The following is a 27,386-nucleotide window of genomic DNA, read 5'->3' on the forward strand; positions in this document are numbered from 1 at the left end:
TGATTGTGTCCCAGAGCATGACAGTGTTTGAAAGAAAAAGTTTTTGTACGGCGATTATCTTATTAATATCTTCAGACATTTGACTGCTATGGATACCATTGTCATCACGAGCGAACTATAAATTAATGGGATTAATGCAATCTTCATTTTATAGTTCAACAACATGCTGAAGGATGTTAGTAAACTTATTGGGGAAACAGTGGCAAAAAAAAATACAATTTCTGTATTTCTTTAGATGATTTTTCAAATACTGGTACATTTCTTAAAGCTATTGTGCAGAATGAACTGTAGCGAACTAAAATATTGATTCCTATCCATACCAGAAATAATACATTTTCATTACAAATTCATAAATGGTGAGACATAAAGCTGAAATAATTCTTTTAAATGTAACAAAAAATTTAATAGCCTTTTGCAAACTGTAAAAAGATTTTTGATATAGTTTTATGTGTGTTTCATCCACAGTGGATCCTTTTGACATCACTGGCTCAAGCAGATACATTCCCTGGAACAAAAAAGTTACATTTTTTCTTCTCTTTGCACCAAATATCCTTTTTTCTCTTGTATTCAGTCTATCTTAAAAAGTAAGGCATCAAGAGAAAAAAAGGCCAATCAAAGTCTGTTGCACCAAAAAAGTAATAAAGTTGCAAATGCAACTGAGTTAGTAAAAACTGATTTTTTTGCAAAATATTTTTGAGGTCTTTAAAAATAATAAAAAATGAATGACTTGGTGATAATTAAAATAACTAGGCATCATTTATCGGAAATATTTTGAAGTATTAAAAAAGAGGACACTCATACTGTTAGCTGCATAATTTCTTATAATACTAAATGAACAGTCAACTGTTGCTTAAATTTTAAAACAACTGTCTTCCTTGGTCAGTCAGAAGCACACCTTTGCATATTACCTAATTTAACTTCCCCCCGATCATGATCCGCTTCTCTTCCATCTACCCACCCTTTGGTAACATAGGAATTCCTTATCTTACAACCTGATTTCAATTTGTTTCAACAAAACTACTCCATATATTTCCAGTGTCACAGATTTTAATTCCCAAAAGACCAATATGATCTTTCTGCTGACAAGAGTATAACCATCATAGGCATGAATAGCAGAGCCATAGAACATTACCCATCAATATTCTAACCCACAAGTATTTCTTCTTTAAAGGGTAAATCTTGTGGGAAAACTGTGAAATTTCTATGGGTACTCATTTGGTACCTTTCTATGCAAACTTGTTTATGGTACTTCTAGAGGAATCTTTCCTATCTGCTCAACAATATAAACTAGTTGTCTCTCAGTGATTTATACTGATTACCTTAGGCCTTTTTAGGTTAAATCTATCTGAAAGTAAGGGCTGCAGAATAAATAGTTACAGTTAGGCAGTTAACAGCAAAACAAAAAAACTATTTCTGAAAAACTTGAATTATTTGTTGTGCTATGGGTCAGACAAAGGGAAGCAGATTATCATTTGTAGGGTTTTTGAAAGAGTCTGATAGGACAAATCACCTTGAAGGACTACTAATTTCTTTCAATTTGGTCTCAGTTATTCGTTTTCCTACTCAGGTAGCACGGGAAAGCAGCACACTAATAGATAATATTTTTGTAGTCCAAGATATATTTAATCAAATGAACATTTAGCCTATTAAGAGTGGTCCTTCTGATCATGATGCACAGCTAATTGCAGCATGTGACATAGCTCCATAGAGTAATGCAGAACAGCCCTCCAAAATAATGCATTCAGTTAACAATTTAACAATTGAAAATTTTAGGGAAAGCTTGCAGCAGTTCGATTGGTATGAGGTGTACCATGAACCCGATGCTAATTTATAATATAACTTCTTTTATGATAGATTTTGGAGTATATTTGCAAACAGTTACCTTAAAAAACACAGTGACATAATTCTAAGAAACCATGTAAAACACTGAGGCTTAGTAAATGAATAAAAAGCCTTGTAACCAGAAAATAGATGTGTATCTTACAACAAGAAAGAGAAATAACCCCAAAACAGTCAGATATTATAAAAACTACTGTACTATATTAAGGAAAGTTATTAAAAAGTCCAGAAATCTAAGATCACCACCTCAAGTATTGTCAAAACGGAAATAGGGCTACTAGAAGCACAGGCAGACTGTATTACCATCAAACATAATGAAAAGTTTATTAACGAAAAGTCAGAAGTTGAAATATTTTTAATAGTTGTTTTTATGATTCCGTACCACAATTAGTAAAAGGGAAACACTTACAGGATCACTTTGCCGTCCATCTGTTATCTGTTGTCTGTCTACCTTTCTGTCCAACTGTTCAAAACCCTTTTTTTGGAGGAACAGGTGCACATACCAAGTTGAAATTTATGTGAAATATTTAAGCTTACCGCCCCGTGTCAACGTAAAAATGTGTAGCTTCTATGTCAATGCACTCAAAAGACGTGGCCATTTTATTTTGATATTCACAAACTGTCACCAAAACCCACAGGGTATTTGTCATTGACTTAGAATTATGAAATTTGGCAAAAAGCAGGGTTTCACAATTCAACGAAAGGAAAAAATCTTAAAATTGTTAATTTTTAATTATATTACACGAAAAAAATATTTCAAACAATGGAAAATCCGGGATGGACTGTAACAATGTTATGAGAAGGAAAGTTGTTACTCACCATATTGTGGAGATGGTGAGTTGCAGATAGGCACAACAAAAGGACTCTCACAACTAAAGCTTTGAGCCATTAAGGCCTTCATCAACACCAACACACACACACACACACACACACACACACACACACACACTCTCTCTCTCTCTCTCTCTCTCTCTCTCTCTCTCTCTCTTTCATGCAAACGCAACTCTCACATACACAAATGCAGTCTCAGGTAACTGAAGAAACTACACTGCGAGCAGCAGCACCAGTGCATGTTGGGAGTGGCGACTGGTTGGGGAAAATGAGAAGGCTGGGGTGGGGAGAGATAGCATGGTGGGGGTGGCAGACAGTGAAGTGGTGCAGGTTAGACAGAGGGCAAAGGAGAGGTCGGGAGGTGGGGGGGGGGGGGAGTAGAGAGTAAGGAGAGAAATAAAAATACCGAGTGTGGTGGTGGAATGACAGCTGTGTAGTGCTGGAATGGGAACAGAGAAGGTGCTAGATGGGTGAAGACAGTGACTAAAGAAGGTTGAAGCCAGAAGGGTTACAGGAACGAAGGATGTATTGCAGAGAAAGTTCCTACCTGTGCAATTCAGAAAAGCTGGTGTTGGTGGGGAGGATCCATATGGCACAGGCTGTGAAGCAGACATTGAAATGAAAGATATCATGTTTGGCAGTGTGTTCAGCAACAGTGTGGTCCACTTGTTTCTTGACCACAGGTTGTTGATGGCCATTCATGTGAACAGACAGCTTGCTGGTTGTCATGCCTACATAGATTGCAGCACAATGTTTGCAGCTTAGCTTGTAGACCACATGACTGGTTTCGAAGGTAGCCCTGCCTTTGATGGGATATGTGATGTTTGTGACCAGACTGGAGTAGATGGTGGTGAGTGGATATATGGGACAGGTAATTGCGGGTGAGGATACTTCTCCTTTGAAGGCATTACCTACAAACAAATGTGGGGTACAGCTATGGGCACCTGCATGGCACCATCCTACGCCAACCTATTCATTGGCCATCTAGAGGAATCCTTCCCAAAACCCCAGAATCCTAAACCCATCACCTGGTTCAGATTCATTGATGATATCTTTGCTATCTGGATTGAAGGTGAGGACACTCTATACACAGTCCTCCAGAACCTCAACAACTTCTTCCCCATTTGCTTCACCTGGTCCTACTCATCCCAACAAGCTACCTTCCTTGATGTTGACCTCCACCTCAAAGATGGCTACATCAGTACCTCCAACCATATCAAACTTACTAACTACCAGCAATAACTCCACTTCAACAACTGTCACCCGTTTCATACTAAGAAGTCCCTTCTGTACAGCCTAGCCACCTGTGGTCGTCGCATCTGCAGTGACAAGCAGTCCCTCTTGAAATATACTGAGGGTCTCACTGAAGTCATCACCAACTTTTGACCGATGACCTCAGTAGTTTCGTCCCTTAGGAATTCACACACACACCAATGTTGTACAAAACAAATCTACCGTGCCTTATCTTTCCAGTCTTCCACCACCTCCAAAAGTCCCACCGTCTGCCCACAGACGAGCATTCCCCTCGTAACTCAGTACCACCCAGGACTGGAGTAACTGAATTACATTCTCCATCAAGGTTATGACTACCTTTTGTCGTGCCCTGAAATGAGAAATATCCTGCCCGCTATCCTTCCCACCCCTCCCACAGTAGTATTCCGCCATCCACCAAACCTACACAATATACTCGTCCATACTTACACAACCCCTGCTCCCAATCCACTACCTCATAGCTCATACCCACATAATAGACGTAGATGCAAGACCTGTCCCATAAATCCTCCCACCACCACCTACTCCAGTTGTAATGAAGCAAGCTGGGATAGTTTTAATTTGCCATCTGCCTCCTTAAATTTGTTTTGTTACTTTTAACTATTTACCATTAACATACGTGAATATTATCTGCATTTCCATAAAAGAGAAAGGTTGGCCCTCAGTTTTAAAGTAAATAACACCAGATCTAATATTATGCTTCGTTTCATGTATGTAAGGGCCTGATGTTTGGTCACAAGACAGTCAGTCCACGGCCAAGTTTCAGACGAGAAACCTGTGTTGGTTAGAACAACAACACTGCTTCAACTTAACTGTGGAATAAGTGTTAAACAATTAGGCCATGTGTTAAAGCAATAACAGTGTCTGTTCCATATGTACCTTTCTATTCTTCAAGAACTGTGTACTTTGTGGTTATGTTTTTACTTTTCATAGATGTTAAACAGTAAACTATAGTAGCAGTATGTGGAGGTTTGCCTGAAAACTATTAATGAGGCTTATCGAAAGTTATAACAATAGTGCACTGGCCAAATAACTGTGTATTATAAGGGGGTTGTGAAAAGTGATAGTAAAAGACTGAAACACAACTGTATATCTGTCAGCTACATCATTTACAGTAGTCAGTGTCGGAATCCACAACCCATTTCTCAGCCAGTGTAGCAACACAGTATATCAACACTGAGGACACCAAATGAAATAAATAAAGCATGCAGAACCACTACACAGTCTGGTCACTAACATCACATATCCCTACTTGTGGAAACAGTCATACGGTCCACAAGCTAAACTGCAAACACTGTGCTGCATTCTATGTAGGCACGACAACCAACAAGCTGTCCGTCTACATGAATGGTCACTGACAAACTGTGGCCAAGAAACAAGTGGACCACCCTGTTGCTAAATAGGCTGCCAAACATGATATCCTTTATTTAAATGACTGCTTCACAGCCTGTGGTATATGATTCCTCACTACCAACACCAGCTTTTCTGAATTGCGCAGTCCAGCCCCGTCCCTGTTCCCATTCCAGCACTACACAGCCATCATTCCAGCTGCTGCTCGCATTGTCATACTATCGAAAAAATATTTCTTTTGTCTTTTGTTATGTGACTTCAAACGTAAAATTTAACATTCCCAAAATTCTTGGGATCCCTGTTATTAATATCTTGCCACTATCAACATCAATAACATGTAAAAATCTTTGATATATTTGATTCTCAGAATGGATGAACTGTCTGTACACACAATTAAGTTTCTATGGAATCCTCAGTGGGGAAGTCCTGCTCACACCTGGCAAATATTTTAAATGTTTAAGAGAAAATGGGATCCAGATTTTTATTAGTAAAGGCAAGGCTATCAGTGGAAGAGGCAATACATCTTCAATTTGATAACATTGAAATAATAAACTCGCTCAAAAGTAAAAGTTCAAATGGAATTAGTGGGATGTCTAACAGAGTATTAAACGTGACTTCCCAAGAAATAGATAGGATTCTCAGTCATATATGTAATATTTCACTGAAACAGGGCATTTTTCCTTAAGTTTGATATTGTTAAACCATTGCATCAAAAGGGGGATAGGTCTGATGCCAACAACTACCCCCACACCCGAATATCACTTCTGGCAGCATTATCTAGAATTCTTGAAAAAGTATTCAAGGATAGCTTTACATATTTGTAAGAATAAAGTACTAGCAAAATGCCAGAAAGGCTTTTCGACAGAAAATGTTATATATTCTTTCTTTAATATGTCATCAAAGTTCTGAACAACATCACCCATTGTGATTTTTTGAGATCTCCCAAAGGCTTTTGATAGTGTAAATCATAAGCTTAAGTATTGTGACATCAGTGGGACAGTGCACAAATGATTTAATCATTTTTAACTGGGAGAGTGCAGAAGTTTGAATTAAACATTTCACATACGATGCAAAAATCAGCAGAGTTCTGAAACTGGAAAGGTATCGAGACGGAGTCCCACAGGGTTCACTCATGGGTCTCATATTGTTCTTAAGATACAAGGTGTATCAAAAAGAATCATCCAATTTGGTACATCTGTACTTCTGAAACTAATAAACATATACAAAGAATTTTATTCTTTGATGAACGGGCAACCCAGACAGTTTTCTTTCATATCTTTTCATAGGCGTTCAATATGCCCCCCTTGAGATGTAGGGTGTATGTCAATGCAGTATGCAAATTGTTCCCACACAGCAGCAAGCATGTCTTGAGTTACAGCTTCCACAGCTGCTGTTATGCAACATCTCAGTTCATTCATGTTGTTGGTAATGGGGGCACACAAACAGAGTCTTTTATAAACCCCCACAAGAAATAATCACATAAAATCAGGTCCAGTGACCTCGGAGACCAGTTGTGTAAGGCTTAATCATTTGGTCCAGTGCGATCGAACCATTGTCCATTAATCGTTTGATTTACAAATCCCCATACTTCCAGATGCCAGTGTGGTAGTGCCTCATCCTGTTGGTAAATGAAGTCATTCGAATCAGTCACCAACTGTGGGAAAAGAAAGTTCTCAAGCACATCAAGCGATGTGCTTCCTGTAACAGTGTTCTTGGCAAAGAAAAATGGACCATACACCTTTCGTGTGAAACTGCACGAAACACATTAAACTTTGGAGAGAGTGGTTGTTCTGTACTCCCTATTCTCACATTATGATGGTTCACCTTTCCATTTAAATGGAATGTTGCCTCATCACTAAGAACAAAGCATGCATGAAAACTGTCATCCCCTATCTTGCCTAGAACAAAATTACAGCACTCCACACGTTATTGTTTGTCACCTTCACAAAGAGCTTCCAATAGCTGAATTTTGTTATGGTTTCATGTGTAAATGTCAACATAACACACACCAGATGGACCTAGGGGGCATGTTGAGCTGTTGTACTGTTGAGCTGCATGACGAATGGATTTCTGTGGACTCCTTGTGAAACTATGGTGGACGCATTCGACGTCTGTGTCAGCCACTCGGTGATGGCCCGGCAATTTGCCTTTACATAAACAACCTGTTTCTTAGAATTGTTCATGCCATCATCTAATGTTCTGTGCTGTAGGAAGATTGAACCATGCCTGGTACAAGAGTCAAGCTGAACAGTTATCATTGACCTGCACTGTGCAAAATGTAGAACACAAAATGTTTTCTGTTGTCCTGACACCATTTTTACTGGAACGGATGTGGGCACACACTGCTGCTATTTACTGGGAAGCATGTACAAACCGAGAGTTTGCTCTTTCCAATAGTACATTGTTCTTGCATATATCTCAAATAACATAATACACTACTGGCCATTAAAACTGCTACACCACAAAGATGACATGCTACAGACGCGAAATTTAACCGACAGGAAGAAGATGCTGTGATATGCAAATGATTAGCTTTTCAAAGCATTCACACAAGGTTGGCACCGGTAGCGACACTTACAACATACTGGCATGAGGAAAGTTTCCAACCGATTTCTCATACACAAACAGCAGTTGACCAGTGTTGCCTGGTGAAACGTTGTTGTGATGCCTCGTGTATGGAGGAGAAATGCGTACCATCACGTTTCCGACTTTGATAAAGGTCGGATTGTAGCCTATCGCGATTGCAGTTTATCGTATCGCAACATTGCTGCTCGCATTGGTCGAGATCCAATGACTGTTAGCAGAATATGGAATCGGTGGGTTCAGGAGGGTAATACAAAATGCTGTGCTGGCTCCAAACAGCCTCGTATCACCAGCAGTTGAGATGAAAGGCATCTTATCTGCTTGGCTGTAACGAATCGTACAGCCACGTCTCGATCCCTGAGTCAACGGATGGGGTCGTTTGCAAGACAACAACCATCTGCACGAACAGTTTGACGACGACTGCAGCAGCATGAACTATCAGCTTGGAGACCATGACTGCGGTTACCCTCGACACCGCATCACAGACAGGAGTGCCTGTAATGGTGTACTCAATGATGAATCTGGCTGCACGAATGGCAAAACGTCATTTTTTCGGATGAATCCAGGTTCTCTTTACGGCATTGTGATGATCGCATCCATGTTTGGCAACATCGCGGTGAACGCACATTGGAAGCGTGTATACGTCATCGCCATACTGGCGTATCACCCGGCATGATAGTATGGGGTGTCATTGGTTACACGTTTCGGTCACCTCTTGTTCACTATGATGGCACTTTGAACAGTGGACATTACATTTCAGATGTGTTACGACCCGTGGCTCTACCCTTCATTCGATCCCTGCGAAACCCTACATTTCAGCAGGATAATGCACGACCGCATGTTGCAGGTCCTGTACGGGCCTTTCTGGATACAGATAATGTTCAACTGCTGCCCTGGCCAGCACATTCTCCAGATCTCTCACCAATTGAAAATGTCTGGTCAATGGTGGCTGAGCAACTGGCTCATCACAATATGCCGGTTACTACTCTTGATGAACTGTGGTATTGTGTTGAAGCTGCATGGACAGCTGTACCTGTACACGCCATCCAGGTGTATAAAGGCTGTTATTATGGCCAGAGGTGGTTGTTCTGGGTACTGATTTCTCAGGATCTATGCACCCAAATTGCATGAAAATGTCAGTTCTAGTATAATACACTGCTGGCCACCGTAAATGCAACACCAAGAAAGACAAGAGGTAGCACAACAAAATTTATTTTGTAGATAACATGTTGACCAAGTATCAAATTATTACGTTTACAGACGTCTGTGACATGTGGTTCCTGCCAGAATCAGTAGCCAGAGTAGCCGCTATTGTTGGAGATCACCGCTGCCACACGTCTCGGCATTGAGTCAAAGAGAAGTTGGATGTGTTCCTGGGGTACAGCAGCCCAAGCAGCTTCCACATGTTGCCAAAGATCAACTGGTGTGGCAGCTGGGGATGTAATCTGGGTCACTCGTTGAGCAACCATGGACCACATGTTTTCTATCGGCGAAAGATCCGGAGAGCGAGCTGGCCAGGGAAGCACTTCAATCTGGTTATTGACGAAGAACCTTTGGACAATGCGTGTCACGTGTGGTCGCGCATTATCCTGTTGAAATATGGCTGTGGCCGAGCCCTGAAGGTAAGGAAGGACAACTGGCTCCAGCACCTCGGATATGTAGCGCCGGCTATTTAAAGTACTGGCAATGCGTACTAGAGGCGTGCGAGAGTAATATCCAATACCGCCCCATACCATAATACCCGGTGCAAGACCAGTGTGGCGGTGCATAATGCAGCTGTCCAGCATCCTCTCTCCACGGTGTCTCCACACTCGAATCCGACCATCGTGGTGCTGCAGACAGAAGCGTGCCTCGTCAGTAAAGACAACGTCATTCCATTCTGCCGTCCACATCCGTCTGTCATCACACCATTGGCGACGGAGACATCTGTGGTTCTGCGTCAATGGTAGACGAAGCAATGGACGTCTTGCGGACAGACCACTCTGCTGTAAACGGCGTCGAATGGTACGCGCAGACACTGGATGATGCGTTACAGACGCAATGTGCTGTGCTATGGTTCGGGATGTCACTGAGCGATCCGTCACTGCCATGCGCACAATTTGCCTATCAGCACGTGCAGTGGTGCACCGAGGTGAATGCAATCGACCACGTCGGTCCGTTGTACCCTCCTGCATCCAACGGTCACATATCCGCATTACAGTTGTTTCGTTTCGTCCAACATGATTAGCGATTTCTCTGTATGATAATCCACAATCTCGGTTAGCCACTATCCTTCCTCTGTCGAACTCGGATACTTGATCAAACGATGTTCGCTGTTGTCTACGAGACTTAACTGACCGTCTTGTGAAACAACCACAAGGTAAACACACGTGCCAAACGTAGACTCGTCGAAATCGCCAAGCCTTAAATGGTGCTATGAGGTGGCGCCACAGGCGCGCGTGATGTGCGTCTGCGCTGAAATTCTAATCAGTTGCATATCTCATCGCTGCAAACCCATGGTGTAAATTTCACTTGATTCGGATGCTTCCTTCAGGGTGTTGCATTTACGGTGGCCAGCAGTGTATATTTGTCCAACGAATACTTGTTTATCATCTGCATTTCTTCTTGGTGTAGCAATTTTAATGGCCAGTAGTGTAGTTACGATTTTTTTAAAGTCACGTGATTATTTTTAGTACACCCAGTATATTGATGACTTAATATATATTGATGATTTGCCACTATATATTCACAAAGATGCAAAGCTAGCTGTTTTTGCTGATGATGCAAGTATAGTAATCACACCCAACAAACAAGGAATGTCTTTCAGAAAATTATTAACTGTTACACTGCAAATGGACTCCCATTAAATTTTAATTAAACACAGTATACACAGTTCTGTACAGTAAATGGCATAACACCATTAATGAATACAGAATTTGAACAGAAGTCTGTAGCTAAGGCAGTATAATCAAAATTTTTGAATGTGTGTACTGATGACAGATTGAACCAGAAGAAACACATTGATGATCTGCTGAACATTTCATTTCATCTAGTTAGGCTATCAGTGTTACTGGAAATTTTGGCAGTAAACATACCAATAAATTTGTTTACTATACCTATTTTCATCCACTGCTCTCATATGGTATCATATTTTGGGGTAATTCATCATTAAGGAAAAATATATTTATTGCACAAAAGCACACATGTGGGGACATTTGTCCTAGAGTGACTGAACATCATTGGAACGAGTGGTGTGGTACGCCTTTGGGACAATGCTAGCTGGATAATGTACTTGACTAGATGTTCTGTACTACAGTTGGAGTCACGAACGATGGTGGTCGAGTTTAGTCTTGTTCTGCGCACCTACGTCAAGCACTCTTTAAAAGGCAATGAGCATTCAGCAGCACTGTGATTGCTCTGCTGTTAATGCCGTAGGTAATGCAAGCATTAGACATGATTGTAGCAAATTGTTTGGTGAATTTCCATTCTATTTGTTGAAAGTTGTCATCGCTGATAGTGGTGGTAAGAGAGAAATTACGCAGGAGCTAGGTGGTGGTGGTGGTGGTTAGTGTTTAACGTCCCGTCGACAACGAGGTCATTAGAGACGGAGCGCAAGCTCGGGTTAGGGAAGGATTGGGAAGGAAATCGGCCGTGCCCTTTCAAAGGAACCATCTCGGCAGCAGGAGCAAGGGAGAGAGATAATTTGCAGGATATATGCTTTTCTTAAGCGGAAAGCTCACACATGTGCATACTGCAATTATCATTTGGAATCATCAGTAATACAATTCCTATCTGTGCCTCAACATTTGTGGACTGCCATCGTTCATTGACCGGACTGAAGTGTGTTGTTTAATAAAGAATGTGTCATCTCTATCGGTGGCTATCACTGTAACACCTCACTTCCTACATTGGTGACCGCATATTAACCATGAATACACTCAAATGTGTCTCCAAACTCAATCATGCTTACTGTGTAGTGATAATGTGGCCGTCATACACCACATCACTGGGAACCATACCTATATTAACGGATGCCACTCACAGAAATGCTGTACAGGATCATTGTGGAAAGTGTGTGAATCTGACTATAAAAGCTGAGTGCACAAATAATTCATTTTCATTACTGCTATCTAACAGTATCACAATGCTGCATCAACAATGGTGATATATGATGAATCCATCAGTTAACTTAAATCCAGTGAATTCCACATAATCCTTTAAGTGCCTTCTCGATTCTAATCATCTCTGCAGTGCCATTATGTCACCTACATCTTCCTGCCCCATGCAACGCATTCCAACATTCACAGTTCGCCACGCTGCAACCAACTGTGCATGAACAATCAACAACCACCTTGTCTCACACACTTCACAGACATTGTGTGCCTATTGGCACATTGATATGTTCAGCCATTGCTCACCTCAAACTACCGCTTTTTGACACCAAGAACATGAGATTGTGGTTCATGATCATTGAGAGCACTTTCCAGATAACCAGCATGTTCAATTAGCAATTGAAGTATATGCATCTGATCTCATCATCCACATGGCAGGCCATATGAAATCGTAAAGTTTCCTCTGGTGGAGAATAGATATGATACGTCCAAGGAAACACCACATGCAGGAACAGCAACTTCAAGAGGTCATGTGTGGTAGTATATTGTCACATATCTGGTACCACCTCTGCATCTCAGCCAATCCAGATCTTACATTAGACACCTTGCTGGGGTCTTGTGGTGAATCAAGCTATCAACAGATCCACAGCTCACCATGATCATGAATGAGACAGTGCTGACTTGATGGCACTTGGCTATGGCTGACAGAATGTTCACTGTCATTTGCCATAGGCAAAAAGTAACAATGTCCCAAGATCAACTCAGTGATGCATGTGGGGTGAGTCCATCCCCACATAGCACAAATGTAGCTGACCAGACATGAAGGGCCATGATGACGACAGACCACAGCACTCCTCACTGCCTGCTCAACAACACCTACCAGCACCCAAAGCTATACATGGCAACTGTGTAACAAAATCCACACCAGCTCCAGACCCTGCTCCCTCCTGGTATCATTCACAATTCATTGATGCTGCATGCAAATGTTCGACGCTTTTGAGTACCCAAACTCCACAAGGGGGTCACAATAGGCACTCCAGTCCACTACATCTCACTGAGTCACCTCCAACCCACCAGAATATCAAACACACACGTGCCCACCTCAGTTGTTGCCCATGGATATCTATTGATATTGGACAGAGCATCAGATCAATATCTACTAATCAACATAGGCTTTGGTGTTAGCTTATTTCCACATTCCTCATCTCTGACTTTCAAGCCTACAACCACCTTCATGCTCCAGGCTGCCAACGACTCCAACAGTAGTGTCTACAGCACTAGCATATGCACTATCCACCTGTCAGACACATTCCAATGTCCATGGACATTCCTGGTTACTGATATGGTAGAATCAGTCCTTAAAATCAACTTTTTGCAACATCACCAGCTCTCCCCTGATGTCTTATGTCATACAGTCCTCACTCATTTACCATGTCTCTGCCTCTTACATGAGTCCAAAGACAGCACCTGTTGCGTTCCCCCTTGATTGCACTATCTGTGACACTGTTTATGAATGTGCCACACTTTGAGGATGTTCTCCACACACAAATATGGAATACTGCTTGCAACGTTAGACACAATCAGTTCATACAGGAACTAACAAACTTTGACATCGCACTGCTGCCACCGATGAGGCCCTAGCAGCAACACACAAGCATCTCTGCACACCAGGCAACAAACAGCTGGACACGGTCTTGTCTCCCTCGCTTGGGCTTGGCCCCACCCCCTCCCTCCAGCACACACCACACCAACACAGATGCTGCCAACTGCCAAGAGCCACCTCAAGGTCAGTCAACCACAGCATGCAGTATCTGTTAACAGTACTCCTGACCTGCCGCTTCAGGCACATGTGCGTGTGCCTGTACTGTTTGTGATGGAACCATGTATTGTACAATAACAATTGATGAACTGCCAGTTTGACATAAAACATGGCATTTAGGCCCAGCAGATCTGCAACTTGCCAAAGACACAGGTAACAAACTCCTTCAGCAGGAATTATTTGCCCTCCAGGTAGTCTCTGGGCTTTCAGGATCAAGCTCATTCCTAAGAAAAATGGCTCTACCATATTGTGCAGCGATTACAGGGTCCTCAGTTCTCAAACAGTGCCTTGAAGCTACCCCAACATACTGACTTTAGGCACCCCCCATAGCTGCTACAATTTTCAGCATGACTGGTTGCAAGTGTGCCTACCTATAAATATGTATGCTGAAAATGCTGCACACATTGAAGGATGGTGGGATGGTCAGTAAAGAGGCAAAATCACAACTTCAACTGATGGAAGTCACCTTTCTTGGGCACACACTTAATGCCAGTGGCATCAAGCTGACAACTGAATGTACACTGCTGGCACAAGATCTTCCTCATCTGGAAACATACCTTGATCTAAGATGATTCCTCAGGATCCTCAGCTTTTATCACTGACACCTTCCACAAGCACCTGGCTGACAGATTCCGCTAGCAAATACCTTGGAAAGGAAAGACAAACACAGGAAAAGAAAATTACTTTGGATACCAGAAATGATGGAACAATTCTGCCGTGCTAGAAATTGCCTGGTACAAACTGTTACATTGGCACTTACAACAGATGCAAGTGATGCTACAATTGGAGCAGTTCTTTAACAGATTGTTAATGGTGTGCCACAACCACTTTCTCCAAGAAACTCTCAGCCTCGCATTTGAAATAGTCAGCATTTGACCACAAGCTGCTCGCAGTTTACTTTGCTGTGTGTTATTTCAGTGAAGACACTGGAGTCCTAATGTATCAATATTTACAGTGCTTGGTCGATGCCATTCACAATCCATACACAACTGCCATCCCACAACGTTTCCTCCACTTGCATCCTAATGCCAGCAGACGGGGGATCTGACACATGCACGGTCCTGATAATATCATCGCTGATTATTTCTCAAATCTTTCTGCAAGAAAGCTGAAAATTGTAGCAGCTGTGGGGGGTGCCTAAAGTCAGTATGTCGGGGTAGCTTCAAGGCACTGTTTGAGAACTGAGGACCCTGTAATTGCTGCACAATATGGTAGAGCCATTTTTCTTAGGAATGAGCTTGATCCTGAAAGCCCAGAGACTATCTAGAGGGCAAATAATTCCTGCTGAAGGAGTTTGTTGCCTGTGTTTTTGGTAAGTTGCGGATCTGCTGGGCCTAAATGCCATGTTTTATGTCAAACTGGCAGTTCATCAATTGTTATTGTACAATACATGGTTCCATCACAAACAGTACAGGCACATGCATGTGTGCTGAAAATTGCTGTGGTTTACTGACTTTGAGGTGGCTCTTGGCAGCTGGCAGCATCTGTGTTGGTGTGGTGTGTGCTGGAGGGAGGGGGTGGGGGCCAAGCTCAAGCGAGGGAGACAGGACCGTGTCCAGCTGTTTGTTGCCTGGTGTGCAGAGATGCTTGTGTGTTGCTGCTAGGGTCTCATCGGTGGCAGCAGTGCGATGTCAAAGTTTGTTAGTTCCTGTATGAACTTATTGTGTCTATACGTTGCAAGCAGTATTGCATATATGTGTGTGGAGAACATCCTTAAAGTGTGGCACATTCATAGACAGTGCCACAGATAGTGCAATCAAGGGGGATGCAACAGGTGCTGTCTGTGGACTCATGGAAGAGACAACAATATTGTTTTTTTGGTTCACAATTACGCTTTTAGGCTTGGTCATGGTGAAGTTAATCTGCTTTGCAGATGCAATCATACTTTCGGAAAAAATACCTCAAAGAGAACAATATAGGAAATAGGGTGATAGGGTTATTTTGAATGGGCAGGGAAATTTTGGACGATCATACAATATCTTCCAGCTGCTTCAATAAACCTTTCATTGTAACAACTGGAAGACGGGAGCAGTGGAAGAATGAAGCACAGTACTGTTCAGGAGATTCAGCCTGGTTTGCTAAAGAGTCACAAACATACAGGGCACTGGGGATAGGATATATGAGTACACCCTGGACTAGAGAGAAATCTCTCGGGAAGCTGGCCAAAGCATCCCAGGTGGAAACTTTAGGGTCCCTTTTAAAAATTTTGAGGGTTTCCTGAAAGTTTTGGATAGTGTTTTGGAGACGCTAAACATTGGATGCAAAATTGTAAATGTCATCAAACTTGGACAACTAAATATCTGTACATTATTTGACAGCCAGGAAAGCAAACATTATGGGAATTACAGTTTATCCTAAGGAGTCAACTGCTTACTTGGGCATATGCCCACTTGGATATGTGATAATGCAACAGCTCAGTACATCATGTGATGACCAATTATGAAAATATTGTGTCCTTAAATGTTGTAAATCAACATATCTCTGGTCATTAAGGTCAGGCATTAGTGATAGAATACAATAAAGAATTGAAATAAAGCAAAAAATAGAAGCATAAGTGAATATTATAGGACCTCAGCATTATTATGCTAAGAAGAAATCTGAGAAAATAATTTTGGGAATCAGAATGCAAAATGCTTTTAGAACTTTTAGCTTGGAACACAGATATTACTACCCCACTAAAGAAAATAAATGTCTATAGAAGTTAGCCTTCGAAAACAAAACTAGTACTAGATAATACAATGGAAAGGCTGAAAGGAAGAATGGAGAACATTTTTAGATTGCACAGACTGATCAATTCGGAGTCACGTAGAGAGTTCTACAAAAATGCAAATACCAGTATCACATAGGAGACTAAAAGCAGAACACATTAGCTAACAGATATGTCAACAAAAATAATCAGTGTTTGAAAATGTAATATGTATTGAAAAAAAAAGTCTACTCACCAAGTGGCAGCAGAAGAAAACACAAAAGATGTGGAAATGCACAAGCCTTCAGAGTCAGTGGCTCTTCATCTGGCAAGAGGGCTGAAGGGAAAGAAAGAGGTATGAAGGAAAAGCATTGATGAGGTTTAGGGAATGGGAAGAATTACAAAAAAGTAGCGCAAAATCCCAGGTCATGGGAGTCTTACTGGATGAGAAGAGACTGGAACACTGATTGTTGATGCAAGTACTGGACAAGATTGGAAAATCTTATAACTTAAAGGTAGGAGATAGGTTAGCATGCAAGATACACATTACTGAAAAAACACCGTGAAAAAGTCAATAAGAGTGGAAAGCTAAAATTGTGTTGTAGATGGTAGACACGTGGGGATGGTTAAAATAGACATGTTGGAAAATAAAAATATAGAAAAATGAAAGGGAGCAAAGAAAATAAAATTTTTACTGAAAGGACAGCTGAGACCACAGAAATTAAGGTAAATTTAGGCCAGTTGTGTGAGAAGAAACAATCACTCTTTGCAAACCCAGCTCCCACCTGCAGAGTTCTGAGAAACTGGTGTCAGAGGAGAAAATCCAGATGACACGTGTGGCGTCATGTTGTAGAGCCCGCTCTGCAAAAGGATATTGCATGTTGCCAGCATAAATCCTCTGTCTACGCCTGTCCATTGTAACTGATAATTTAGTGGTAGTCATACTTACATAATAGCTGGTACACAAAATGTGCCATTGCACAGGTGGCTTTCCCTTTGACAGTATATGTTTTGCAAGTTACAGGCCTAGTGCAGGTGGTGGTAGGAGGGTACACTGGGCAAGTCTTACAGTGGGACTGTCATGGGGATAGGAGTCTAGATTGCCTTAGGGTAGGGAAACAGGTGCAGAAGGAGCATAGGTTCTGTCCAGGATGATAGTACTGGTGACAAGAAGCGTATACTTAGATTTTTCTCTGTGTGTGTGTGTGTGTGTGTGTGTGTGTGTGTGTGTGTGTGTGTGTGTGTGTGTGTGTGTGAATAACTAGGACTGGATGTGATTGCCTAGGAAATCTGCTTTTGAACTAGGCTTTTGGGATAATTATGTACAGTGAAAGCTGAGGTGAGAATGGTGTCACACTGCTGTAAAGAATCTGCATATGAGCGAATATGTTTTACCTCGAATGACAAGGGTATGTGGGAGGAAACATTTGACATGAGAAGGATGGCAGCTGTATTTTGTTTTTAGGTCTAATGTCAACAAATGTGTCTTGCTGATCCTCACTGAGAATGAGGTCAACAACAAGGAAAGTGGCATGAGATTTGGAACATTTAACAAAGTAATAGAGAAGATCCTGCTGTAAAGCATAGTGGAGCACTGTAATACAAGTAATATCACAGATGACTTTGAACATGGCTTCAGAAGCGATCAGAGAGCCCTATCTGCAGCAATACAGTTTGTCCACAGTATCATAGAGAAAATAAATGAGTTCCCAAACAACGGGAGTGTTTTTATATTATCAAAATCTTTTCACAGAGTCCATCATGGTACACTCTTAAAAAAACTTGCAAAAAATGGTGTCAGAGGGAAGCTGATGGTTTTAACAAAATCAAACCTAAAGGACAGACAACAGTGTTCAGAGGTTGAGTATGAGAATGGAGAAGTTAACTGTAAAAAAATCGAAGATGAGAAATATAAATTTTGGTGTGCCATACTGCTCCGTAGTTCACTGCCCCTTGAACAGAAACCACTGTCTAGGAGCATTTTTAAAAAGGATTTTGAAATTGATGTTGTTGTTGTTGTTGTTGTGGTCTTCAGTCCTGAGACTGGCCTGATGCAGCTCTCCATGCTACTCTATCCTGTGCAAGCTTTTTCATCTCCCAGTACCTACTGCAACCTACATCCTTCTGAATCTGCTTAGTGTATTCATCTCTTGGTCTCCCTCTACGATTTTTACCCTCCACGCTGCCCTCCAATACTAAATTGGTGATCCCTTCATGCCTCAGAACATGTCCTACCAACCGATCCCTTCTTCTGGTCAAGTTGTGCCACAAACTTCTCTTCTCCCCAATACTATTCAATACTTCCTCATTAGTTATGTGATCTACCCATCTAATCTTCTGCATTCTTCTGTAGCACCACATTTCGAAAGCTTCTATTCTCTTCTTGTCCAAACTATTTATCGTCCATGTTTCACTTCCATACATGGCTACACTCCATACGAATTCTTTCAGAAATGACTTCCTGACACTTAAATCAATACTGGATGTTAACAAATTTCTCTTCTTCAGAAACGCTTTCCTTGCCATTGCCAGCCTACATTTTATATCCTCTCTACTTCGACCATCATCAGTTATTTTGCTCCCCAAATAGCAAAACTCCTTTACTACTTTAAGTGCCTCATTTCCTAATCTAATTCCCTCAGCATCACCCGACTTAATTAGACTACATTCCATTATCCTTGTTTTGCTTTTGTTGATGTTCATTTTATATCCTCCCTTCAAGACACCATCCATTCCGTTCAACTGCTCTTCCAAGTCCTTTGCTGTCTCTGACAGAATTACAATGTCATCGGCGAACCTCAAAGTTTTTATTTCTTCTCCATGAATTTTAATACCTACTCCGAATTTTTCTTTTGTTTCCTTTACTGCTTGCTCAATATACAGATTGAACAACATCGGGGAGAGGCTACAACCCTGTCTTACTCCCTTCCCAACCACTGCTTCCCTTTCATGTCCCTCGACTCTTATAACTGCTATCTGGTTTCTGTATAAATTGTAAATAGCCTTTCGCTCCCTGTATTTTACCCCTGCCACCTTTAGAATTTGAAAGAGAGTATTCCAGTCAACATTGTCAAAAGCTTTCTCTAAGTCTACAAATGCTAGAAACGTAGGTTTGCCTTTCCTTAATCTTTCTTCTAAGATAAGTCGTAAGGTCAGTATTGCCTCACGTGTTCCAGTGTTTCTATGGAATCCAAACTGATCTTCCCCGAGGTTGGCTTCTACTAGTTTTTCCATTCGTCTATAAAGAATTCGTGTTAGTATTTTGCAGCTGTGACTTATTAAGCTGATAGTTCGGTAATTTTCACATCTGTCAACACCTGCTTTCTTTGGGATTGGAATTATTATATTCTTCTTGAAGTCTGAGGGTATTTCGCCTGTTTCATACATCTTGCTCACCAGATGGTAGAGTTTTGTCAGGACTGGCTCTCCCACGGCCGTCAGTAGTTCCAATGGAATATTGTCTACTCCGGGGGCCTTGTTTCGACTCAGGTCTTTCAGTGCTCTGTCGAACTCTTCACGCAGTATCGTATCTCCCATTTCATCTTCATCTACATCCTCTTCCATTTCCATAATATTGTCCTCAAGTACATCGCCCTTGTATAGACCCTCTATATACTCCTTCCACCTTTCTGCTTTCCCTTCTTTGCTTAGAACTGGGTTTCTATCTGAGCTCTTGATATTCATACAAGTGGTTCTCTTTTCTCCAAAGGTCTCTTTAATTTTCCTGTAGGCAGTATCTATCTTACCCCTAGTGAGATAGGCCTCTACATCCTTACATTTGTCCTCTAGCCATCCCTGCTTAGCCATTTTGCACTTCCTGTCGATCTCATTTTTGAGACGTTTGTATTCCTTTTTGCCTGTTTCACTTACTGCATTTTTATATTTTCTCCTTTCATCAATTAAATTCAATATTTCTTCTGTTACCCAAGGATTTCTACTAGCCCTCGTCTTTTTACCTACTTGATCCTCTGCTGCCTTCACTACTTCATCCCTCAAAGCTACCCATTCTTCTTCTACTGTATTTATTTCCCCCATTCCTGTCAATTGCTCCCTTATGCTCTCCCTGAATCTCTGTACAACCTCTGGTTCTTTTAGTTTATCCAGGTCCCATCTCCTTAAATTCCCACCTTTTTGCAGTTTCTTCAGTTTTAATCTACAGGTCATAACCAATAGATTGTGGTCAGAGTCCACATCTGCCCCTGGAAATGTCTTACAATTTAAAACCTGGTTCCTAAATATCTGTCTTACCATTATATAATCTATCTGATACCTTTTAGTATCTCCAGGGTTCTTCCATGTATACAACCTTCTTTCATGATTCTTAAACCAAGTGTTAATTATGATTATGTTGTGCTCTGTGCAAAATTCTACCAGGCGGCTTCCTCTTTCATTTCTGTCCCCCAATCCATATTCACCTACTATGTTTCCTTCTCTCCCTTTTCCTACACTCGAATTCCAGTCACCCATGACTATTAAATTTTCGTCTCCCTTCACAATCTGAATAATTTCTTTTATTTCATCATACATTTCTTCAATTTCTTCGTCATCTGCAGAGCTAGTTGGCATATAAACTTGTACTACTGTAGTAGGTGTGGGCTTCGTATCTATCTTGGCCACAATAATGCGTTCACTATGCTGTTTGTAGTAGCTTACCCGCATTCCTATTTTCCTATTCATTATTAAACCTACTCCTGCATTACCCCTATTTGATTTTGTGTTTATAACCCTGTAGTCACCTGACCAGAAGTCTTGTTCCTCCTGCCACTGAACTTCACTAATTCCCACTATATCTAACTTCAACCTATCCATTTCCCTTTTTAAATTTTCTAACCTACCTGCCCGATTAAGGGATCTGACATTCCACGCTCCGATCCGTAGAACGCCAGTTTTCTTTCTCCTGATAACGACATCCTCTTGAGTAGTCCCCGCCCGGAGAACCGAATGGGGGACTATTTTACCTCCGGAATATTTTACCCAAGAGGACGCCATCATCATGTAATCATACAGTAAAGCTGCATGCCCTCGGGAAAAATTACGGCTGTAGTTTCCCCTTGCTTTCAGCCGTTCGCAGTACCAGCACAGCAAGGCCGTTTTGGTTCTTGTTACAAGGCCAGATCAGTCAATCATCCAGACTGTTGGCCCTGAAACTACTGAAAAGGCTGCTGCCCCTCTTCTGGCCTCCCAAAAGATACCCCTCCATTGTGGTTGCACCTACGGTACGGCTATCTGTATCGCTGAGGCACGCAAGCCTCCCCACCAACGGCAAGGTCCATGGTTCATGGGGGGGGTTGAAATTGATGTATATGTAAATGTCCATACAATGAGGATCTCTCTCTCTCTCTCTCTCTCTCTCTCTCTCTCTCTCTCTCTCTCTCTCTCACACACACACACACACACACACACACACACACACACACACACACACACACACCCACACACACACGCACGCACGCACGCACGCACGCATGCACACGTGCATGCACACAGTGTGTGTGTGTGTGTGTGTGTGTGTGTGTGTGTGTGTGTGTGTGTGCATGCACGTGTGCGTGCGTGCGTGCGTGTGTGTGTGTGTGTGTGTGTGTGTGTGTGTGTGTGTGTGTGTGTTATGAGATGGACAGACAGAGGGGGTGGAGGAGACAGATGGAGAAAGTCAAGAGGAGTAAATGGACAGAGAGAGAAGGAGAAGGAAATGGACTGATTCAGGGGTGAGGGGAAGATGGACAGAGAGAGAGAGAGGTCGAAAGGAGATGGGCAAGAGAGGGTTGAGAAGGAGGTGGAGAGTGGGAGGAAAAAGGGGATGGACAGAGGGCAGGGTGAGGTGGAGCTGGACAAAGAGGAGGGAAGGAGGAGATGGAGAAAGTGAGAGGAGGAAGAGATGGACAGAGAGGGGGAGAAAGAGATGAACAGAGAGAGAGGGGAGGAGGGGAGGTGTAGTAAGCAGATAGAGGATATAGAGGGGTAGTGGGCAGACGGAAAAGGAAGTGCAGTGGGTGTAAGATACCCCTACTGCAGCTGTGGATAAGGGTGAGAAACGTATTATTTAAAAATGTTCTGAAATGCAGGAGTTCATAATGTACTATCCCATTGCAACAGAAGAAAACAGTGAAAAGAACCTTCACAAGTGAGTAAACTTGTCGAATTTTTTTCGGTCTTAACTCTTCAGACAGTTTCCATTGGGATGACTGGGCCTTTGTTTCGACTTCATACCCATATACCCATGTTTCATTACCTGTTATAACCTTCTTTAGAAATTCTGGCTCATTGTCAACTTCATTCAGCAGTTCCTGAGCAATGTCTATGTGACGTTGTTTTTGGTCAAAATTCAACAATGTCAGAAGAAAGTCATCAGCAATTGATGTGCTACGGTGTCCACTGCAGTCAGCGTCTCCACATCTCCTCCACCCTCTTTGAAACGTTCATTCCACTTGCAAAATCTTGTCTTAGTAGATTCACCAAAAGCCTCAGTCAACAATTTGAATCTTGTGCTGCACTTTTCCCATTTTTCAAACAAAATTTAATTCAAATTCTTTGTTCCATCTTTCGGAAAGTGAAAATATGCCAAGCACTCAAAAACAGTTATAACTTTTTCGACTGTCAACAATAAACTTTATATTCAAAATAGTTGAAAATACAAACATACAAGAGAAATGTCTACAAAAAATATAAAAAAAATTTGAAAAACGGATGTATAAATCCGACAAAAATTTAAAAAATTCTGTTACTTTTTGATCATGCCTAGTACGCCAAAAGTATGAAGTGCGTTTTGTGTATTATTTGTGCTGCTGAAAGTCTTAACCAGGTCACGAGAATGAGCCAGTTCATTTGTCACCATGTTTAGGGACCAAAGATCATGCTACATGGCTGAATACCACAGATAACTTTAAGATTCTGTCTGGGGTCACATAGTGTAAAACAGCAGTGAATCAGATATATAATCATGAAATATACATGAATGCATATCGCCCACAGACATATTTCAGAACTTTTCCTCTTTATGTAATATGGAAGCATAACTTCGGTGTATAAATAACATACACTGATAAGTAAAAACATCACGTCCTGCTTAAAGGTTGATCCATATTCCAAGTAGAATACAGTAGCAATTCTGTATGATATGGATTTTACAGTCCTTGGTAAGTTTGTGGCACCAGATGTCTATGTGCAGGTCACACAATTGATAGTGTCCCAGTTATGTTGCATTAGTATCAGGTGAATTTGTTGGCCAAGACATCAATGCGAAGTCACTATCATGTAGTCACTGTAACATGATTCTGAACTTGTGACATGGATAGGTATCCTGCTGAAATAAACCAAAATCTTCAAGGAAGACATCAAGTATGAAGGGATGCAGGTGGTCCCCAGTAATGTTTCACATAGTCCACACCCATTGCGGTGCCATTGATTACTACCACAGATCCCATGGAATCCCAGGTGAATATCCCTCATAGCATAAAACTGCCACTAACAGCCTGTGTCCTTGGTGCGGTGCACAATTCAAGCAGCACTTGCCTGGATGACAGTGTATCCGAACACGAACATCAGTCTGGTTTAATAATAAATGTGACTGATCTGACTAGGCTACCCATTTCCATTGATACATGGTCCCAGCTTGATGATTCTGTGCCCAATGCAGTTGAAGGGATGATGATATTGGATCTGCTGAAGTTATATGTTCAACAACGGCACTGAACGATGCACTCCGAAAAACCTGTGCCTGCACTAACATTGTACTCTGTCACTGAACAAGGTGGCACAGTGGTTATCACAATGGAATCACATTTGCGAGGACAACAATTCAAATACATGTCCAGCCATCCAGATTTAGGTTCTCTGAGATTTTCCTAAATTGCTTCAGGAATGTGCCAGAGTGGTTCCTTTGAGAAGGCATGGCTGATTTCCTTCACCATCCTTGAAATATTCCTAGCTTGTGCCCCATCTCTAATGACATCGATGTTGACAGGACATTAAACCCTAATCTTCCTTCATTACATTTTTTATACACTGTCACTGAATCTCCCACAGATCACTATCTTTCCTTCTTTACAGACTGTGCAAGCATCAGGCCTCCACATTCTGTGATGAGGTGGGGACATCCGACACCTTGTCACCTTCTTATGGTTTCACTGTCCTGCCATTCAACCTCTTAACATAGATGCTTGTGGGTCATGGCAATAGCATGTGAACAGCCAATCAGCTTCGTCATATCTAAGATGCTCATCCCAAGTGCCAGGCGATAACAGTCTGTCCTCTGTCAAAGTCGCTTATGTCAGCGTATTCCCCATTTGCAGCCCAGGTAATCACCTGAATGATTCATCATTAATCTCTGCTTCACTTACTTACTTTCCTTACCATGTCACTGCCCACAACCACAAGTGGCATTTAATCTTGTGGTGGCACTAGTCATAATATTTTGACTCACCAGTGCATAAGTAAATCTCCTGACATTGTCCCTTCATGTAACAATACATGTTACAAGCGGAAAGTTAAATAAAATATAAAAGTGTCAGTTCACATGTTCCTGCTGGCACTGAGAGACATTGGTCATCTATCCCCACTGGTGTAAGAAACAGTTTCAATTAATTTTAAATTTTGTTGAATTGTCAGCTGAGAAGTATTTTGCTTATGATTACTATATTGAAACTGAAGGTTTTGCAAGTTCTACAATTACTCATCTAAAAAGAATTTTTGTGTGGATGCTGATAACCTCAATCACAAGCATCCTGAAACTGAATCAATAGCAGAAAACCACTACTTTTATAAACTGTGACTTCATTATTTGCAGTGAATTATTTGTAGTTTAATTTGATGAGGTTTTAAAGATTTTATTCAAGAAAGATGTTCCCAAAACTAATGTTGGCATGATATAACAGAAAAGTTCTCCAAACATAACAGTAGATCAGGCTTTTATAATGAGGAATCTGTCATCCATTCACATTTCCTGTTCCATAAATTCCTTCATGAAGGAGAGCCTTTAGGGCAGTATTAAGTGTCCCTGTACAGTATACTGACAACCAATCATCCTTAATGCTAATTTGCTGGCACTGATAATCATGGGAATTACGTCTGGATTTCTTTTATACAGAGGGGTCAAGAAAAATGTAGATACTCTTTAATAGTTAATATCTTCGGAACAAAGTGACATATCATTGCAATTTTGCATGGTAGTGTAGTCCACTGTTTTCTCAACAGATCTTGGTGCACATTTTCCAGCAGTGATAGTTCAGCAATGAATAAAGTAAGATTGTTGTTTGACACTACAAGGCCGTATTGAAGTGGAACTGGAAGTACGGAACTGTGACGGGGGTACAGTGGCAGTAGTGTAATTCGTATGGAACTCAGTCACCAACATGCACAACAATTTATCATATTTGGAATAAATTTGGAGCTGACGGTACTGTTCAGGATATGCATAAGGAAAGGTCTGGCAGACCAAAGGCATCAACAAGTCCAGCTTCCAGCACTGCTGTGTTGCAACATTTTATTAGATCACCCCAAAAATCTGTGAAGCAGGATGCTATTGAAAGTGAAGGAAGCTGATCAAGTGTACGACAAATTCTGAAGGCTGCAAAGTGGAAAATGTACATTTCAATATCACTATACGCTATGAATGAGGATGACCCAGGTCGAAGGTTGGAGTACTGTGAATGGTTTGAAGGCATGTTTAATGAGGATGGCGTTCAGGGATGGTTATCTGGTCTTACAAGGCACAATTCAAACTGAATGGTACTATAAATTGCCACAACTATGTGTACTTGGCTCCTGAACATCCTCACATTCATGTGGACAGTCACATTAATCTACTGGCTGTTAATGTGTGGTGTGGTCTGTCAGTGCGTAGTTTGATTGGGCCATTCTTCTTTGAAGATACCGTAACTGGTGAGCTTTATCTTCATATAGTGCAATCTGAGAGGTGTTTGGAAATGAAAGATTTTACCTACAAAAATATAGCGCTCCACCTCACTATCAGAGAGATGTCTGAGCCTACTTAGATGAAAATCTACATGGATGATGGATAGGTTGAAGAGGAGCTGTTGAGTATCCATCACAGTCTCCAGACCTTACACATCTTGACTTCTACCTATGGGGACCCTGAAAAATGAAATTTATCAACAGAAGGCAGCTACACTGAACAAGCTATGAGAAACCATCGAGGTGTCCTGTGAGCTATCACAGCCAACAGTTCAGTGGCTTCAACATTGTTTAGCTGATAATTTGGTTCACTTTGAACATATAAAAAAAAAAAGACAATTTAGCTTAACCTACTCATTTACATATGGGCAATAAATAGAGGGCATTCGCTATCAAGTATGATGTAAACCTAGATTAGCTCCATGGATTTGTAAATAGTGACCTCAGTTGGACTAGTGCTTGCACATACCTGAGTTAGAGTGGAATATGTGTTGTTATAATTACATTAAATCTACATGACTACTTGTAAAGCACTAATGATAGTTGCACTATCAGTTGAAATCTAGATTTGCAATGCAATAAAGAAGCATCAACTCCCCAGCTAATTTGTCTCTTCCCTGAGGCAGGCCATTGCAACTTGGCCAAAATGTCTATTTTTTTAGTATTTAAAGTATTTTGTATGGCAATGTGACAGTACATCCAAAATGATTTTAATGAAATTGGCACTGCCTTCAAAAGACTAAGTACTTATATCAATGACCTGTAAGGGCAGGAAGTTTACTGCTGTATATAAAAGCTGGAACTATTGAGGAAGATGAAGGAAAAGCTACTCAATGATTTGGCATTTCTCAAGAGGTTCCATGACAATCCTGTCATTCTGAGATTCCTCAGAATTCCGCCCCAGCTGGATACCATCTACAAGTGAGCTGGCCATTGTTTGTTGAGGGAAAGGATCCGACAAATTCATGAAATATGTAAGAGAAGAGCGCATGGAAAAATAATTCCT

The 27,386-nt window shown here is 41.4% G+C and overlaps 1 protein-coding gene across 1 annotated transcript in view; it reads right to left on the reverse strand.

Moving 5' to 3' along the window:
- Positions 1 to 297: 297 nt before the first annotated feature.
- Positions 298 to 27,386, reverse strand: part of LOC124799299 — a 42,929-nt gene continuing 15,840 nt past the window's right edge. The window contains exon 4 of the mRNA XM_047262886.1: positions 298 to 505. Within this exon, the coding sequence (XP_047118842.1) occupies positions 311 to 505 (195 nt within the window). The 3' untranslated portion in view covers positions 298 to 310. The remainder of the gene's footprint in view (positions 506 to 27,386) is intronic.

The sequence above is a fragment of the Schistocerca piceifrons genome, chromosome 5 (genome assembly GCF_021461385.2).
Source record: "Schistocerca piceifrons isolate TAMUIC-IGC-003096 chromosome 5, iqSchPice1.1, whole genome shotgun sequence".
Taxonomy (NCBI): Eukaryota; Metazoa; Arthropoda; class Insecta; order Orthoptera; family Acrididae; genus Schistocerca; species Schistocerca piceifrons.